This window comes from Cnephaeus nilssonii (assembly GCF_951640355.1).
Source record: "Cnephaeus nilssonii genome assembly, chromosome: 3".
Lineage (NCBI taxonomy): Eukaryota > Metazoa > Chordata > Mammalia > Chiroptera > Vespertilionidae > Cnephaeus > Cnephaeus nilssonii.
In genome coordinates, this window is record NC_137074.1 from 84,286,515 (window position 1) to 84,304,067 (window position 17,553).

At 35.2% G+C, this 17,553-nt stretch overlaps 1 protein-coding gene across 1 annotated transcript in view; it reads left to right on the top strand.

Moving 5' to 3' along the window:
- Window positions 1-17,553, top strand: part of PROS1 (protein S) — a 96,671-nt gene that overhangs the window by 38,328 nt on the left and 40,790 nt on the right. Inside the window, exons 4-8 of the mRNA XM_079766571.1 lie at window positions 8,532-8,618; window positions 10,180-10,302; window positions 10,402-10,533; window positions 14,337-14,462; window positions 16,493-16,614. Coding sequence (XP_079622697.1) covers window positions 8,532-8,618; window positions 10,180-10,302; window positions 10,402-10,533; window positions 14,337-14,462; window positions 16,493-16,614 — 590 coding nt within the window. The remainder of the gene's footprint in view (window positions 1-8,531; window positions 8,619-10,179; window positions 10,303-10,401; window positions 10,534-14,336; window positions 14,463-16,492; window positions 16,615-17,553) is intronic.

Here is a 17,553-nt window from a genome sequence, read left to right on the forward strand (position 1 = left end):
CTGTAGGTGTTAAAACTCTAGAAAATACATACATTTGATCACAGAGTATATTTCGATAAAGATAAACAAGAATTTAATAGAATATTATGTGTTTTGGAGGAGCTCCTTAGGTAAAACATTTTTCCTTTATTCTCCTTTTTTCTCAACCTTCCTCTTTGCTGGCTCAACCCAACTTTATCTTCTCTTTACCTGTCTTATTTCACAGCATGGTGGAAAAGCTAAGTATCAAATAAAAAAATAAGTAAGTAACATGTAGGCTCTAGTCCCAGACCTAAACAAAACATTTCTACTGTGTTAGGTTATGCAAGTTATTTAACTTTTTTTCTTCTATATTTAAATGTACACTATATTTTTTAACTTCAGAGCTATTGGGAATACCAAATAAGTACATTTATGGAGATACACTTTCTATTGCATTAAACTTTTTTTTAAATGTAATGTATTATCATTTAAACAATCCATATATGAAATAAAATATATTTTTATTAGGTTTATTTTTTTATTCAAATTTCATATTTTAGACCTTATTTATACACAGGCATATGTGATTAATTCCACTGTTGAAGACGGAAAAGAAATGCTCTAAGTTAAACTTTTCTGTCATTTGATTTATATATTTTGTAGGCCAGATTTTCCTACTTGATAAAAAACCTTTAAAATCCTATCCCTGGTAATCCTAACAGTAATTTTACTAATTACCTCAGCCCATGAATAGAGGTCCTTACAGTGAGATAAGAATACCCAAGAGATTAGACCACTAATAACATACTTTTTGGATGGTGTTCAGATTTGGAGTTTCAGGGGTTCAGAAAGCCCTTCAATCTATCCATATATCCCATTACTGCATTGAAAACATAGAATTTGGACAGAAATGCTCTCTTTCTTTTTTTTTAATATTTATTTTTTCTCAGATTATTTTTTAGATTTTTTTAAAATTAATTTTCAGAGAGAGAGAAAGGGAGAGGGAGAGAGAGATAGAAATATCGATGAGAGAGAAACATCATGGATAGTCTGCCTCCTGCACACCCCCTACTGGGGATTGAGCCCCAAACCCGAGCATGTGCCCTGACCTGGAATGGAACATGACCTCTTGGTTCCTGGGTTGATGCTCAACCACTGAGCCACAGCAGCTGGACAGTGCTCTGAGTTTTTAAGTTGTGTTTTTTTCCTTAGAAAATAGAATAAATGACTCTACCATATATATTGACATTTAAAATATCACCTGATAGAGTGGAAGATTCTATTAATGGGAGAGAAACTTTTGAGGAAGAATGCTAAATTCTGAGCCTAAATATAAACATTAGAAATTATTTTTAATTTCTGGTTCTTACCAAGTTGGTGAATTAGCCCAGACTGCTGACTTCCCTTAAAATCATCTTAAGGGAAACAACAGCATTCCAGGCACTAATAATAACAAAATAAAAATTTAAAACAAAACAAGAAATATGAGAAACCCATGGGTAGACTGAAGACTGGTTTGACCTAGCATGGGAATCGGGGTGCTGACGGCTGATGCAGCAGTTGGAGGACAGATTGGGATACTTAAAAAACTGACCTAAGCATTCCAGTCAAGAAAAACTTTTGAAAGTAAACCCTGAGTAACAAGAAATAAGGAAATAATAAAAATAGTGATAGAAATAAGTTAAATGGAAAATAAAAGAGAGATTAACAAAAACAATATATCTTCCTTATAAGTTAGACTGACCTCTTGTAAGAATAATCAAGGGAAAAGAAAGAGGGAATGCCAAAACAAAGTGGAGGGTAAAAATGAGAAATACTGAAAACTCCCAATATAGATGAGATTTATAATAATAAAATAAAGATCATCATAAAGTAAAATATTACAAATAGCTATCCCAAAATATATTTAGAAACTGGATAAAATGGATACATTCCTAGAAAAATATAAATCATCTATATTTTTACATGAAGAAATAGAGAACTTGATTTTATAAATGAGCACTAAATAAGTTAACCTCCTCCCCACTCAAAGCTTTCTCCTTTGTATTCCCCCAAATCCAAACCCAGATGTTATATGGGTGAGTTCTTCTACATTTAAAATTGTCCCAGAAAATAGAAAAAGATCTATGTTGTGAGTTTATTCTAAAAGACTGGTGTGGATCTTGATTCCAAAAATCAGATAAGGACAACACAAGAAAATAAAAATGTAATTTCTTTTAATTTATGAATTAATTCTAAGTAAAATTACATCCAATCTAATGTAAAGTATATTAAAAATAATATGTCATGGTAAGGTAGATTTTATTCCAGAAATTCAAGGAGGTTTAATATCAGAAAATTCATTAATGTAATTCTCCACATAAATAGTTTATTAGTACCTCAATTCATACAGAAAAAGTAGTTGATAAAGTTCAACACTTAATTATGATAAAAAACTTTTGGCAAACTACAATTATAGGAGAACTTTCTGATCTTGGTAAAGGTTATATATAGAATAACCATGTAATTTATCTTCCAAATTTTGATATTTTGTTTAGGACTAATATTACACTAGAAAAATGCCAAGTAAAAAAGAATAAATAGGACTCTCCTGGGTAAATTGGCATGTATGGTCATGCTAATGATATACACACAACATGAGAGAAAGAAAGAATGGAAGGATGGAAGGATGGAATAAGAGAAGGAAGAAAAGGAAGGGAAAATAAGAACAAAATGTTATACTTAATGGGTAAACTTTAGATATAGTCTCTTTATGATTGATAGCAAAAATAGAAGCACTTCAGGTTACAGATAACTCAATAAGGAAAGAAAAGTAAGAATAGTGTAAATCAACAAATGACAAGTGCTGGCGAGGATGCGGAGAAAAAGGAACCCTCTTGCACTGCTGGTGGGAATACAGACTGGTGCAGGCACAGTGGAGAACAGTATGGAGTTTCCTCAAAAAACTAAAAATGGAACTCCCATTTGACCCAGTGATCCCACTTCTAGGAATATATCCCAAGAAACTAGAAACACTAATCAGAAAGGATATATGCACCCCTATGTTCATAGCAGCACAATTCACCATAGCTAAGATTAGGAAACAGCCTAAGTGCCCAGCAGCAGATGAGTGGATTAAAAAACTGTGGTACATCTACACAATGGATACTACACTGCGGTAAAAAAGGAGTTCTTACCATTTGTAACAACATGAATGGAGCTGGAGAGCATTATGCTAAGTGAAATAAGCCAGGCAGAGAAAGATAAATATCACATGATCTCATTCATTTATGGAAAATAACGAACAACATAAACTGATGAACAAAAACAGATCCAGAGACAGAGAAACATCGATCAGAACGTCAAACCTCAGGGAAGGTAGGGGAGGGTGGGGGTAAGGGGAAGAGATCAACCAAAGGACTTGTATGCATGCATATAAGCCTAACCAATGGACACAGACAACAGGGGGGTAAGGGCATGAATGGGGGGGGGGGGTTGTGGGGGTAATGGGGGAATAAGGACACATGTAATACCTTAATTAATAAAGAAATTACAAAAAAGAATAGTGTAGATCATAAGGCAAAATCTATGACTATCATTATTTGTAATTGATATGATGATATCAATTAGAAATACCCATTTATATATGGAACCTAATATTTGATAAAGATTATACTGTAGGTTACCTTGAATTGTTTAGAAGATCATGTTGGGAATACTGGCTAAGTATAATCAGAAGAATAAATCTGGGTTCCTAACTATCACCAAATGAAAAGATGGATCATAGGTGAAATAAAGATACACATTAATGTTAAAATAAAGTAAAATGATTGAAACAAGACAAAAACTATATGAGAATATCTTTATGATCAATGGCATGGAACAAAAAACCTCAAATGCACAAAGCCTAAGGCAAAATAATTGGTAAATTTGATTACAACAAAATTAAGAACTTCTCTTAAAAGAAAAAAAGGATATGATTAAGAGACAAGAAGAGAATGAGATGATATAAATGTTTAAATTTTTGCAAAACCACATGAACAATGGATAAGTGTCAAAAGAAAAATGGTTACAAAATAATAAAATATTTATAGAAGGAAACCCAAATTTTTATTTATTTTTAAAATATTTATTTATTTATTTATTGTTAATCCTAACCTGAGGATATTTTTCCATTGATTTTTAGAGAGAGTGGAAGGGTGAGGGACACATCAATTGGTTGCCTCCCACATGTGCTGGACCAGGGCTGGAGATTAAGCCTGCAATCGAGGTCTGTGCCCTTGACTGGAATCAAACCTAGGCCAATGCTCTATCTGTTGAGCCAAACCAGCTAGGGCAGAAACCCCAATTTAAAAAAAAAGAGATACGCTCCATCTCACTGGAAATCAGAAAAAACATTGTGATGTCACTTTATTACCTACTAGAGGCCTGGTGCACGAAATTCATGCACGGATAGGGTCCTTAGGCCTGGCTGGTGATCAGGGCTGATCGGGGCCTTCCCGCTGCCAGTTGGAGCCTTCCTTCCCCAGCTGCCAGCTGCTGGCCAGGGCCTTCCTTTGTTCTGTGCTGCTCCCTGATGGTCAGCACACATTATAGCGAGCAATCGAACTTCCAGTCCAACTCCCAGTCGAACTCCCGAGGGAACACTTTGCATATTTGCCTTTTATATATGTACTAGAGGCCTGATGCACAAAATTCATGCAAGATTAGGCCTTCCTTCCCCTGGCTGCTGGCACCCAGGACCCAGGCTTCCCTCCCAGCCCCGGCTTCATCTGGAAGGTCGTCCAGAAGGACGTCTGGTCTAATTAGAATATTACGCTTTTATTATTATAGATATATATTCTGGCAACAATTAGAAAGCCAGAATATGAAAGTTCTTATGCTGTGATGGTGGGAATGCACCTCTGGAGAGCCTCTAAGTTCATGCCTAGCTAATGATCCTGCAATTCCAGAAACCCCTTGGAATCTATTCCATAGACATTTCTTATTCATGTGATAATAAGACATACATGAAGATATATCCATTGCAGTGCTGCTTGTAGAGGTGGGAAATTGGAAGCAATCCGAGTATTGCAGATAGAGAGGATTTTTAAAATGGTGATTGCATGCCATGAGTAATATTTAGTAGTTAGGAGCAATAAATTATATATAATAGCATTGATAGATCATAAAAATATAATGCTCAGGAAGAAATATCAGAAAACATGATACATATTATACAACCTTTTATAGAAATGAAAATTCATGTACACAAAATTATAAATCTATATTTTATAAGAATACATACAAATAAAAAATGCATGTTAATTAGAATGATTGCAGAAGGGGTGATTGGGGGTGGAAATGGAGATAAAAAGCTGCAAGCAACAGGCTTTTTAAAGATAAATAATAGTAATGTATCATTAAGAGGGGAGTATGAATAACAGTCTTCCACTTACAAGCAAGCACTTAGATTTTTATGTGATGGTATCTTCTGTGATTTAAAGACAGGGGGATGCAAATGTAGTTTTTCAAAGAGAAGAAAAATTTGCAAGACTCTGGCTCCATTACAATCCCCAAAAAGACTTTTGTTTAGATGGCACTGCCAGTGTTAACTATTTTTTAAAATTGACCAATTCAGACAGGTAGTTCAGTGGTGCCTACAACAGGTGGTAAAAGAGAATCAAATAATTTGGTCCCTAATAATATTAATGAGGAAAAAGGTAAATAGAGGGTGTGTGTAGGAATTGTCATAGTCTAGACCAAGATTTCTGAAAGTGCTTTTTTTCTTAGATTTGCCTCCCCCGAGGATATTTTTCCATTGACTTTTTGAGTGGAAGAGAGAGGGAGAGAGAAACATTGATGTGAGAGAGACACATCGATTGGTTGCCTCCTGCAACCGAGGTATGTGCCCTTGTCCAGAATCGAACCCGGGACTTTTCAGTCCCCAGGCCGATGCTCTATCCACTGAGTCAAACAAGCCAGGGAACAAATTTCTGTTTCTAATCCCATTTCTTAAAAGAACTTCTGCTTTAAGTTACAAAAACTGGGACAGTCTTTCTCTAACTCTCAACTTTCTACTCATTCTCTCTGGGTTCCCCTATTCCTGGTGTGCATTAAGAACGAGAAGTGGATGGTGAGGGCTCTATATTACACTGCTTTGGAGTAGTCATGCAGCTGGCTCTCAACACTGTAATTCTCAATGCAGGTTTCCACAAAAACATTATCACGCATATGAATATAGACTTGTATATAAGGTGCATTATGGGTTAAGTCTACTTTGTCATCTAGCCTAGAGTCCTACTCACCATATGAAACATTTCACATGGACCTCCAACCTAAGGGCTTTCAAATTTTGGCTGTTATTTACTGCCCAGTGGTGCAAAAGGTGGCTTTCTCACAAAGGAGGAATCCTAATGCAATATCTAAGTAGTTAATTCTGGGGTTGGGTGATTGAGAAGGAGGGACGAATCTGGAGAAAGAATAAAGTCCTAAAGCTTCTTAGGTCTCATTTGGCCTGCAGAAAGACCATTATGCTGTAAGGTGTTATTTCTGTGGGGAAATATTCCAGCCCATCACTGTAGGCTGAATAATGATGTCCCCCAAATGGTTCATGCCCTAATCCTTAGAACCTGTAAATGTTACCTTATATGGCAAAACGGACTTTGAAAATTAAATTGAGGATCTTGAGATAGTGACATTATCCTGGATTATCTGGGTGGGCCCAGTGTAATCGTCAGCGTCCTTATACAAGGGAGGCAGGAGATCAGAGTAGGTAGTAGGTTATATAACAATGAAACAAAAGTTGGTAGTGGTGTGAGGATAGGCCTACAAGCCAAAGAATGCAGGTGGCGTCTAGGATCTGAAAAAGGCAAGGAAATAGATTCTCCCTTGAAGTCTCCAGAAGGGATACAGCCCTGTTGAGACTCTAATTTTAGACTTCTGGTTCCTATAGCTGAAAGAGAATAAACTGACGTTGATTTGAGCACTAAGATTATGGTAATTTGTCACAGCAGCAGTAAGATACTAATGTACACATTGACTTCAAATGGAGCCTTTAAATCAGTCTATTATACATTGTACCTTCCACAAATGGCTGCAGAAATATCTCCCATCACACATACTCTTCTGCAATGCCCTCTTGCCACTTCCCATTCACTACATGGAGTCCATGCTTTCCACCTCTCCCCCTTGAATCAGTGTGGACCTGGGACTGCTTCCATCAATAGAATGGTGGGAGTGATAACATGCCTCCTAGTTGGCTGGCAACCTCCACCTTTTCCTCTTGACAGCTAGCTACCCTGAAAGAAGTGCCATGTTAGAACCAGCATGCCAAGAGAAACTCAACCACATGGAGCAGCCCTGCAGCATGATATGCCATCTGGAGAGAGCGATGCCCAGGAGCCCAAGCTGTCAGACATGTGAATGAAAAGCTGTCTTGGAGGTGGATCCTCCAGTATGTGCAGCAGAGACAAACAACCCAACCCAACACTTTCTAAATATTTGACCCACAAATTCATGACTAAAGTAGAATAATTATTTTAAACTACCAATTTTAGGGTTTGTTTCTCAGCAAAAGATAATCAAATCCACCTTTTTAGTCAGTTGATGACTATCTGCACAATGAAGTGATATACTGTTGTTTCCAGTGGCTATTAAAGAACATGTTGTTGGCTCTAAGTGACCCCTAGTTACTTTAAAAGACTGTAAGTATTTTATCTCTATTTTTTCAGCTGTTATTTATGCCAGATTGCCATATGTAATTTCACAGAGTTGTAGTGAGGAACAAAATGAATGCAGTAAACCTGCTTTGCTTTGTACTATTGAGGCATTATGCAGATATTATTATGTTAGTCTCTATGCAACATTGGAAGAATTGGAAGTTGTTTACAGCAACCAGAAACACGAATTCTATTGACTTAATTACAGACACTTTCTAATTCAGTCTCTGATCTACAGATTTGAGGATAACTGTATAGGTCTTGCTATAGAGTTACAGTTTTTTTTTTTCTGTGACAATAAATCTCTTTGCAAATCCAAGAACCTTTTCACTTCTGGCGTTAAGGTTCTTTTCCAAAGAGAAGCTTTCATAAACCTACTAGAGGCCTGGTGCACGGATTTGTGCACTGGGGGGCACTTTGGCCTGGCCTGTGCCTTCTCACAATTCGGGACCCCTCAGGGGATATTGGACTGCTGGTTTCAGCCCAGTCCCTGCAGGCCAGGCCGAGGGACCCCACCAGTGCACAAATCCATGCACCAGGCCTCTAGTATGCATATAATATCCCTGGTTAATCCCTTCCCGCCCTTCCTGCTCCTAACCTTCTTTCTGAGATTCCTCAGTCTGTTCCATGTTTCCATGCCTGTGTGTTGAGCATCTGCCCCCCTGGTGGTCATTGCGCATCACAGCTACTGGTCAACCGATAGAATGGTCGCTTAGGGTTTTATACGTATAGATTTTTCATGAATCTGTATTTTTGCAATCTTGCTTTGAATGCTGAATCTGTAAGTCCACAGGAATATAAACATTGTGCCTCTTTGCATAATTTCAACCATGATTTCAGATCATGTGAGCATGCCCACTCTAAAAAGATTACATTTGTTTGTATTTACAGGTTGTCTTGGCTCCTTCCGAGCTGGATTATTCACTGCTGTACGTCAGTCAACTAATGCTTACTCTGACTTAAGGAGCTGTGTCAATGGTAAATTACCTCTACAATCAATTTAAAAACAAAACCAAACAAAAACCTGCAAAAAGTACACCCATGTATATATGTTTAAAAATTAACAAATGAACCCTTGAAGGTTATGCCCAACAAGGAGGTTTGCTCAAAATGCATTTGAAAGAATGCTTGTCATATGTAAATGCTACTGCTTTATTAAAAATGAATTTTTGAACTGTCTGCCTTGTTTACTAAGCTTTAGGTCATAGATTTCAGAATTTTATCCCCAACAGCTTTATTTTGACTGTCATTGCATAATCATGTAGTATGACCAAATGTGACAGTTGATTAATAGATCGAAATTGAGCCAAGTTATTCTTCTAACTATTGGCATCAATAACATAAATGTGGAAAATGTTATGATCCCAAATTAGCCCTCTCCCTCTGAAGTTCACATAGAGTCTAGTGATAATTCTGGTACATTATCTATCCCTGATTTACCAGTTTCCTGAGAGTCAGAGAGACAAAGGTGAAATTGCAAGAAGTTGAAAATGCGAGATTGGAATGTTTGTCCCATGAATATTTTACATGCAGCATTGGCAATATCTAGATATTTACTTGCATTTTCTCTAATATAAAGTTATAATTACATAATTATGAAACTATTTGAACACATATATTTAATTCACACTTTATCTCTTTTTTAATTTACCAAAGGACAGGAAAGTAATTTGATAACAATTTCTGATTGGTCTTGCTATTATTTTAATTCCTAATTTATTACTATTTTAAAAAAACTACTTGATGAACTTACGAGGACATTTAAAAAATGTGGTAATTAAGTTTCAGCTAGGTTTACAATGTTTTTCTTTGCAAGAAACAGAATTTTCCTCTAGCTGACCTAAGCAGAGGGGACTGTTTGGGAAGTCTGGAAGGAACTCGCAGAGTTGACTATGAAGGCTGGAGAAGCAGGCGTGGAAATGTGTAGGAACCTAGGGACCCTGCAGTGTCCCTTGAGGAGAGAGAAGAACCACAAATGACTAAAGAAACAAATGGGCATGTCATTTAAGATGGTGATAAAGTGTTCTGACATTTTATGAAGAAAATTCTTTCCCCTAAGGATCATAGTACTCTGCTACCTTTTTTTTTTTTAAATGTCTGAAAACCATTATTTCATGTATTTTGACCAGAGTTCTATTTATTTAAGGCAGGAGGATAAATCTGGTCTCTGTTACTCCATTTTAGCCTAAATTGGAAATCCTCAATTTTTTTTCTATTAATATTGAGAGTAGTTTTATGTGTCCTGTATATCTCAAAGAACTGTTTTAATGGTCAAGTATGGCAATATATATGAAAAAATATCTAAATTACAGTAATAAAATACTGTATATATTTGCAAATATAAGAGTAGTTTCCTTTTGCAAAATAAAAAGTTCCTCTAATGGACTCACTATTTTATGAAAAAGTATTATTTGAAAGAAGGATTTACAATTTTTTGTTTGTTTATTATAGGCTTCATGCCCAGATTTCTATCAAAAGGTATATCATTTTATTTACTATGGCATGTGGTAAAAATTAACTAGATGTCTACTTCCTTTAGCCATTCCAGACCAGTGCAACCCTCTGCCATGCAATGAAGACGGATATCTGAGTTGCAAAGATGGCCAGGCTAAATTCACTTGCACGTGTAAATCGGGTTGGCAAGGAGAGAAGTGTGAATTCGGTATGTATAAAATACCCATTTGGCTTATCTGGATCAACCCCCTGAGAAATTTTCTGAAAGATTTATCACTTTAAAAATAATTTATTTTCTGGTTTTTAGATATAAATGAATGCAAAAATCCCTCAAACATAAATGGAGGTTGCAGTCAGATTTGTGATAACACACCTGGAAGTTACCAATGTTCTTGTAAAAGTGGTTTTGTTCTACTTTCAAATAAAAAGGACTGCAAAGGTAAGAGCAAGAAGGTAGAATAAGAAGATATTTACCATGTGAGAGCAAAATTCAATTAGAGAAATTTCCCCAGGAAATTCTTGGAAAACTCTGGTTATAAGCTGTTATAGTAAATATACCTTACTATGCACTTTGAAGCCTTCTGATATTATTGGACTGCCTTTTAATTTTTTTATAGGACATTTATTGTTTTCTTATTGTATTTAATATTTATAGAATATTTTCTTATTGCATAAGTATGTGTGCACACATGTGATCACATTTTAAAAATAATTTAATTATGCCCTGGTCAGGTGGTTAAGTTGGTTGGAGCATTGTCTTGTACAGCAAACGATTTTGGGTCCGATCTCCTGTCAGGGCATGTACGAGAAGCAACTGATCCTTGTTTCTCTCTCTTGCATCTCTCTCTTTCTCTCTCTCTCTCTCTCTCTCTCTCTCTCTCTCTCTCTCTCTCAAAATAAAACATATCTTCAAATGAGGATTAAAAAAAAAGAAAACATAATTTTATTACATGGTGATAAGGTGAAATTTCCTGCAAGTCCTTGCATACTACAGTGCTTGCAAAATTGTTTATACTTTCTTTTTCAGACACTATATTATTTCCTTTATTCCAATGAGATAAACAACTATAGAAAAAATCCAACACAATCTTTAGTAACTTTTTTTGTTGTATTTTATGTTTCCTTGTCAGAAATATCTCTCTAATTTCTAGTATAAACCCTTCATCTTGCACCTCATTTCCTGTTGGAAATTTGGGGAAAGTGAAGAACTGACTTGCTTTCTTTATTCTACATCTAGGAGCACATCATTTTTCATTAGTCTTTTTTTTTTTTTTTAAATCTCAGACTTTAATGATTCCTGTCAATTTAGCTTTATAACAGTCATTTTACTAGTATATTTCTTGTTTTCTTTATGCTTCTCTGTTCCCCGAGTTTTGACTTTTTTTATCTCTGCATGTCTTTTCCATTAGACTACTTTAACTGCTGTAACGAAATCTTCAAGTATAATTGGTTGGTATGTAGATGACTAAAAGTGAAAATTTCCAGCCTGAAGTTCAATTTTGCCTTAAGAAACTAGAAGTTTTTCTTTCTTCCCTTCCCTCCCTCCCTCCCTCCCTCGCTCCCTCCCTCCCTCCCTCCCTCCCTCCTTCCCTCCCTCCTTCCCTCTTTCTCCCTCCCTCTCTTTCTTTTACTCCTCCTCCACCTCCTCTGTCTCTTCTTGCTACAAGGTAAAAAATAAATTAGTAAATTAAAATGTAAAGTTTTCTCCATTCATATCTGCTTTGGTAAATATACCAAATTGAATTCATAGTCAAGGGAAGGTCTGCCCCTCAAGGCACTGTAGTGTTTGGTGGAGTATAGTTTGCTATAATATTATTTAAAGTGCAGTTCAATGACTAAAGTGAAGTGTATGAACTAACAATTTCTTCTAAACATATGTCTAGTTTGTAATCATATATCTTCCTTGTTTGCCTATATGAAAGTCTATTTGAGGTTAAACATTTAGAATACCAATATCATTAGAACATCAGTTATAGAAAACCATCATAATGCAAGATACCATATGCATGCCATAAACAAATAGTACCCATTCATACTACAACATTAAAAAACTTAGTCTGTTCTTCTAAAGAATTTGTGACATATTTTTAATTAAAAAGTATTTAATCCTTATATTCTGAAGTTATACATGTTCATGTAAATTACCACAAAAAGTACTCATAAATAAGACCAGAACATATGGTCTTGTGTACTTCATTTGCATAGCTTTTTATCCATGATATCTAATTAAAAGAGTACATAACTCTGAGAAGAATGTGTATACAACTATTACAATAAGGCCTTTGTCAACACGTGGATATGCTTGGATCAAGTTGCCAGGAAATGTCTAAAAAATTCAAGAATAAAACTTTTCATCAGTCATTAGATGTCAGTGTAGAGTCATAAAATCAATGAGCTATAACCTGAACTCATATGATTTAAATAATTTCTTGCAATATTTTTCAGACCAAATAATTTAGGCATATGTTTTTACTTTCTTTTAAAAATATTAAATATTTTATTTTGAAGTAATATAGATTCACATGCTGTTGTAAGAAATAATAAAAAGAGATCCTGTGAACCTTTGCCCAGTTTTCCCTAATTGTAACATTTTACAAAACTATAGTACATTATCACACCCAGGATACTGACACTTATAGAGTCAAGATACAGGGAAATTCCCTCACCACAGGGATTGATTCTATTATTTTTGTGCGTGTCATTTTATTATTATTATTTTTTTATCCTCACCCTAGAAGTGAGGATATTTTTTCCTGATTTTTAGAGAGAGTGGAAGGGGGCGAGAGAGAGGAGAGAGAAACATTGGTTGCCTCTCGTATGTGCCCTAATGGGAGAGTAGGGGATAGGGACCAGACCTGCAACCCAGGTACATGCCCTTGACCAGGAATCTACCTGCAACCCTCTGGTGCACAGGCCAATGCTCTAACCATTGAGCAATGCTGATCAGTGTGCATGTCTTTTAAAATAGAATAATGTCTGAAATGTTGGTTATTAGTCTGTGGAAAAGTTAAACCCCCAACTTTAAAAAATATATATATTTTTATTTATTTCAGAGAGGAAGGGAGAGGGAGAGAGAGATAGAAACATCAATGATGAGAGAGAATCATTGATCATCTGCCTTCTGCATGCCCCCCACTGGGGATCGAGCCCACAACCTGGGCATGTGCTCTTAATTGGAATTGAACCTGGGACCTTTCAGTCCACAGGCTGATGCTTTATTCACTGAGCCAAACAAGCTAGGGCAACTCCCAACTTTTCATTCTAAACTTGCCTTCAGAAAAAACAAATGAGAAAAGTTCACTTATAATTAGATCTCCATTGAATTATTTCTATCACTTTTTTTCTTTGTTTTTACAGGTTCTTATCTAGTAACTAATTGCAATCAATACTTTGTCTCCTACTCTACTATGTAATGTAATAAACACATCTGAAATTTTAAGAATATTAATTTAGCATTAAAATTTGTATCGGATTAATTGCAGCTTTATAAATATTTTGAGACCTTATTCAATATCACTTTAAATTTGAGTCACTCTTTAATATTTTAGGCAATAATAATGGTATGTACTTTAGCTATTGTTTTTCCAAGGGAAAAACCTAAGACTCATCCATCTCACATTTGTTTTTTATATTTGTGATACTACAGAGTGTATATACTTTTAAGACCATATTTCAGAAACATGTATTTAGAAATACATATGAATAATATGGTGGCCCTAGCTGGTGTGGCTCAGTTGGTTGGGTTCCATCCCATTCAATGAAAGGTTGCTTGTTTGATTCCTGGTCAGGGCACATGCCTGGGTTGCAGGCTCAATCCCCTGTAGGGGGCATGCAGGAGGCAGCTGATGTTTTGCTCTCACATTGATGTTTCTCTCTTCATCTCCTTCTCCCTCTCTCTCTAAAAATCAACTTCAAATATTTTTTCAAAAAAGAAATGATTATGGTAAATCCTTTATCCCATTTATTTTCATAGTGTAGCCTGGTAGATAAGACAATAACTAAAGCCCTGTCTTTCATTTACATAAGTACACATTGCAAACATCAATCAAATTCTCTGTGCTTGCATAAAGATATAATATTTAGTGAACTAAAATATGATGATAGATTTAATGTTTTGTTATTCTCAGGCCACTCTGTTATCTTATTTCGTATATTAAACCAGATCCAGGAAACGCAGATCAAGGGTTCTTTGCTAGCTTGGTATGGGAAAAATGTCTTTTAATATATTGATTTCATTTATAGATGTGGATGAATGCTCTGTGAAGCCAAGCATTTGTGGCACAGCTGTGTGCAAGAACACCCCAGGGGACTTTGAATGTGAATGTGCTGAAGGTTACAGATACAGTCCCACATCAAAGTCCTGTGAAGGTAGAGTTGTGGTCATGTCATTGTTGATGGTGAAGAGGGTGGGTTTGAACCCCGATTTGGTATTTAGAAGCATTGGTTCTGTTTGACATCAACAATCAGATTTTCTAAGATGGTCAAATACATCTTAGTTTGTTCAATTGAATAACCCATTGGCTTCCTTCCAAAGTAAAAATATGCAAGACACATGTCTTTAGGTTTAGTGTTAGTACTCCACCGGGCCCTCTAAGCTAAATATGGATTAGAGACCTCCCATGTATGATAAAAGCAAAATAAACACATTCTCACATCATTTAAATAATATTCAAAGATAAAAAGAGTTTCAAGCTGGAAGGAATAATACACACATACAAAAAAAAAAGAGAGAAGTTTAAAAATCATGTGGGAGTTACTTACAACAAGGGTGGTTAGAAACCTTCAATTCTATACCAAGCTTATCAATGATTTTCTGCGCATAAGTTTTATTTATTGTAAAATAAGAAATGACAAAGTTCTATTATAATTAAATGCATATGAGAGAAAAAAGCTTAATCATAACCAAATGATAGCTAAGTTCTGGAAATGAGAGAGTACTGATTAGTAGGGTCAGTGCCGTGGATGAGGAAAGAGCCCTTGGACTTGCTGCTATGTCGTTTGGCCACAGCAGTGCTGCCACATGTGCCTCAGGTAGCTTGGACGTCTTAGTGGATTTTTTTTTTTTTTATCATGGATACATACAAATTATCGCACATCCTCCTTTAATTTTTTTTGAAGTTTCAAAATGAATTTAATACCATGACTAAAACTAATTAAATGAATAGCAATTTTTACAAACTATATTTGAGATACAATGTGGTCATTTAATGGTTTCTAAGTGTACAATTCAGTGGCATTAATTATATTTCACATAGATATGCAGCCATTGCCATTATCTGTTCTAAAACAACTGCACCACCCCAACGAGAACTCTGTAACCCTTTCCCAATCCCTGAACCTCTAATCTACTTCCTCTCTCTACAAACATCCCTAATCAATAATAATTTTAGAATCGGTTTTTTTTTCAGCTACATATACTCCTCATGAGACTTTGAGGCCTTACCTCTTGTAGATACCCGCCCGTTCCAACATACATACACATACATCATTTCTACTTTCTCACCACTCCAGATAGAAATTACTGTAGTGAACCATAACCATTTGTAGATGGTAATTAGTTAACTTCATCATCTATATTGTAGTTTTATTCCATGAACGACAATTGAAAATAAAATAACAGATTTATATGACATATAATATTTTATTACTTTAATCATATAACATTTTAATGGTATTGAGGGATCACTAATATTGGGGTTTTGTTTTAAACCATTTTGTGCTATAATAGCATTTATGAATTTGGGAATTTTCAAAGATATCATTGGGTCATTCATCGAAAAGGTCAGAAAGTTAGTAGCTCTGGATCTTAGTAGTGGGCTTTAGCTGAAGCATATTGTTACAACTTTTCAAGAATGACTTTCTCAAAATATGGAGTGGGGACAGGGATCAACATACGAGATTTCACAATGTGGGAGGTAATATAGCACAGTGAGCTTTTAATAAATATAAGTTAAGAAGAAATAAAGGTATGCCCTTAAATTTATTGCCACTATTGCATTCTGAAAAGTCAAATGTTTTTGATATTATCATTTATTTCTCAATTAGATTGACCTTCATTTAAAAGGGATCTTTTCATCCCTATTTTCCCATCTTCCTTTCCCCTCTCCTCCCTTCTACATTCCCCTTTTTTTCTTCAAAGCAAAGAATAGGGAGGTAATATCAATGGAATTATATAATCAGAAATGCCAACTAACTTGAGACTCTCGGTCTTTTTGCCTTCAAATTCAAAATCAGAAAATTAGTATACTTGTTATATTTTTGTTAAGTATTAATTAACAAAATTTAAATATTAAATTTGTTGTTTCCAGTGTGTAAATAAAAAGAAATTAAACTTGTGACTTCTTCTGTTGAGTTGAGCATTTAGGAGATGTTAAGATTTATGTTCTCTGTTACTCTAGATGTGGATGAATGCTCTGAGAACATGTGTGCTCAACTTTGTGTCAATTACCCTGGAGGTTATTCTTGTTACTGTGATGGGAAGAAAGGATTCAAACTTGCCCAAGATCAGAAGAGTTGTGAGGTAACATTTTGCAATGCTAAACTTACCATCTCTTTTCTAAAAGAAGAGATCCAGGTACTTATTTCCACAGAGCTGAGATAAGTCAGGAAAATACAGATGTTCTACCATAATTTCTGTAGTTCCATCTAGGCTAGGCGTCACAATCTACTAATTATGGATGTGTAAAGTTGTAAACAATTGGGAATAATTAGTGGCTGGGTAAAAATAAAAGCTGCAGGGTCACAATTCAGAGAGTACAGCATGTACATTTACAAAATATATGCTTATTTAAGAAACTTAAGGAAAGCTGAGGTTTATACTGGTCTTTGTGAGAAAAAGAATCTTCCATAGAAACTTTAGTGAAAACATGTCTCAGTGTCCACTATTCTTTATTCACCATTCTGACCACTTTGATCAGGCCTTAGGCATGTTAGTACTTTCAAGAGTTGTCATAAAATCTAGGGTGGAAACGTTGTCAGACTAGAAGATTTAGTGGGACTTACGTATATCAAAATTCAGAGAGTTTAATTTTGTTAATCTGTATCTCTTAAATTTGCTTTTAGTTACTCAGATTTAACACATAATTGATCCAGAAATTGAATGTTGTGGGTAGATTCTAGTTTTTCCTTTATTGAAATGAATGGATCAACCTCTGAGGCTATATTTTTTTAATAAGGATCATGTGTTAATGATCCTTAGTCCAATTATTGTATCTCCTTTACTTTTTTCAAGTGAAAGTGAAATTTATATGATAATGAGGTAAACAGTAAAGAGACAAAAATCCTTAATAATGATTTAATCATATGTACACACATACCTCTTTATCATCAAGACAAAGCTTAAGTACCCCAAAAATGTATCATTCAATGTTATACTACCTACTTGATAAAGGAAGATAAGGTAAGATAGTTGACCTATGTACTAACTTTGATAGTACAGTACTTAATTGAAATGCCATGC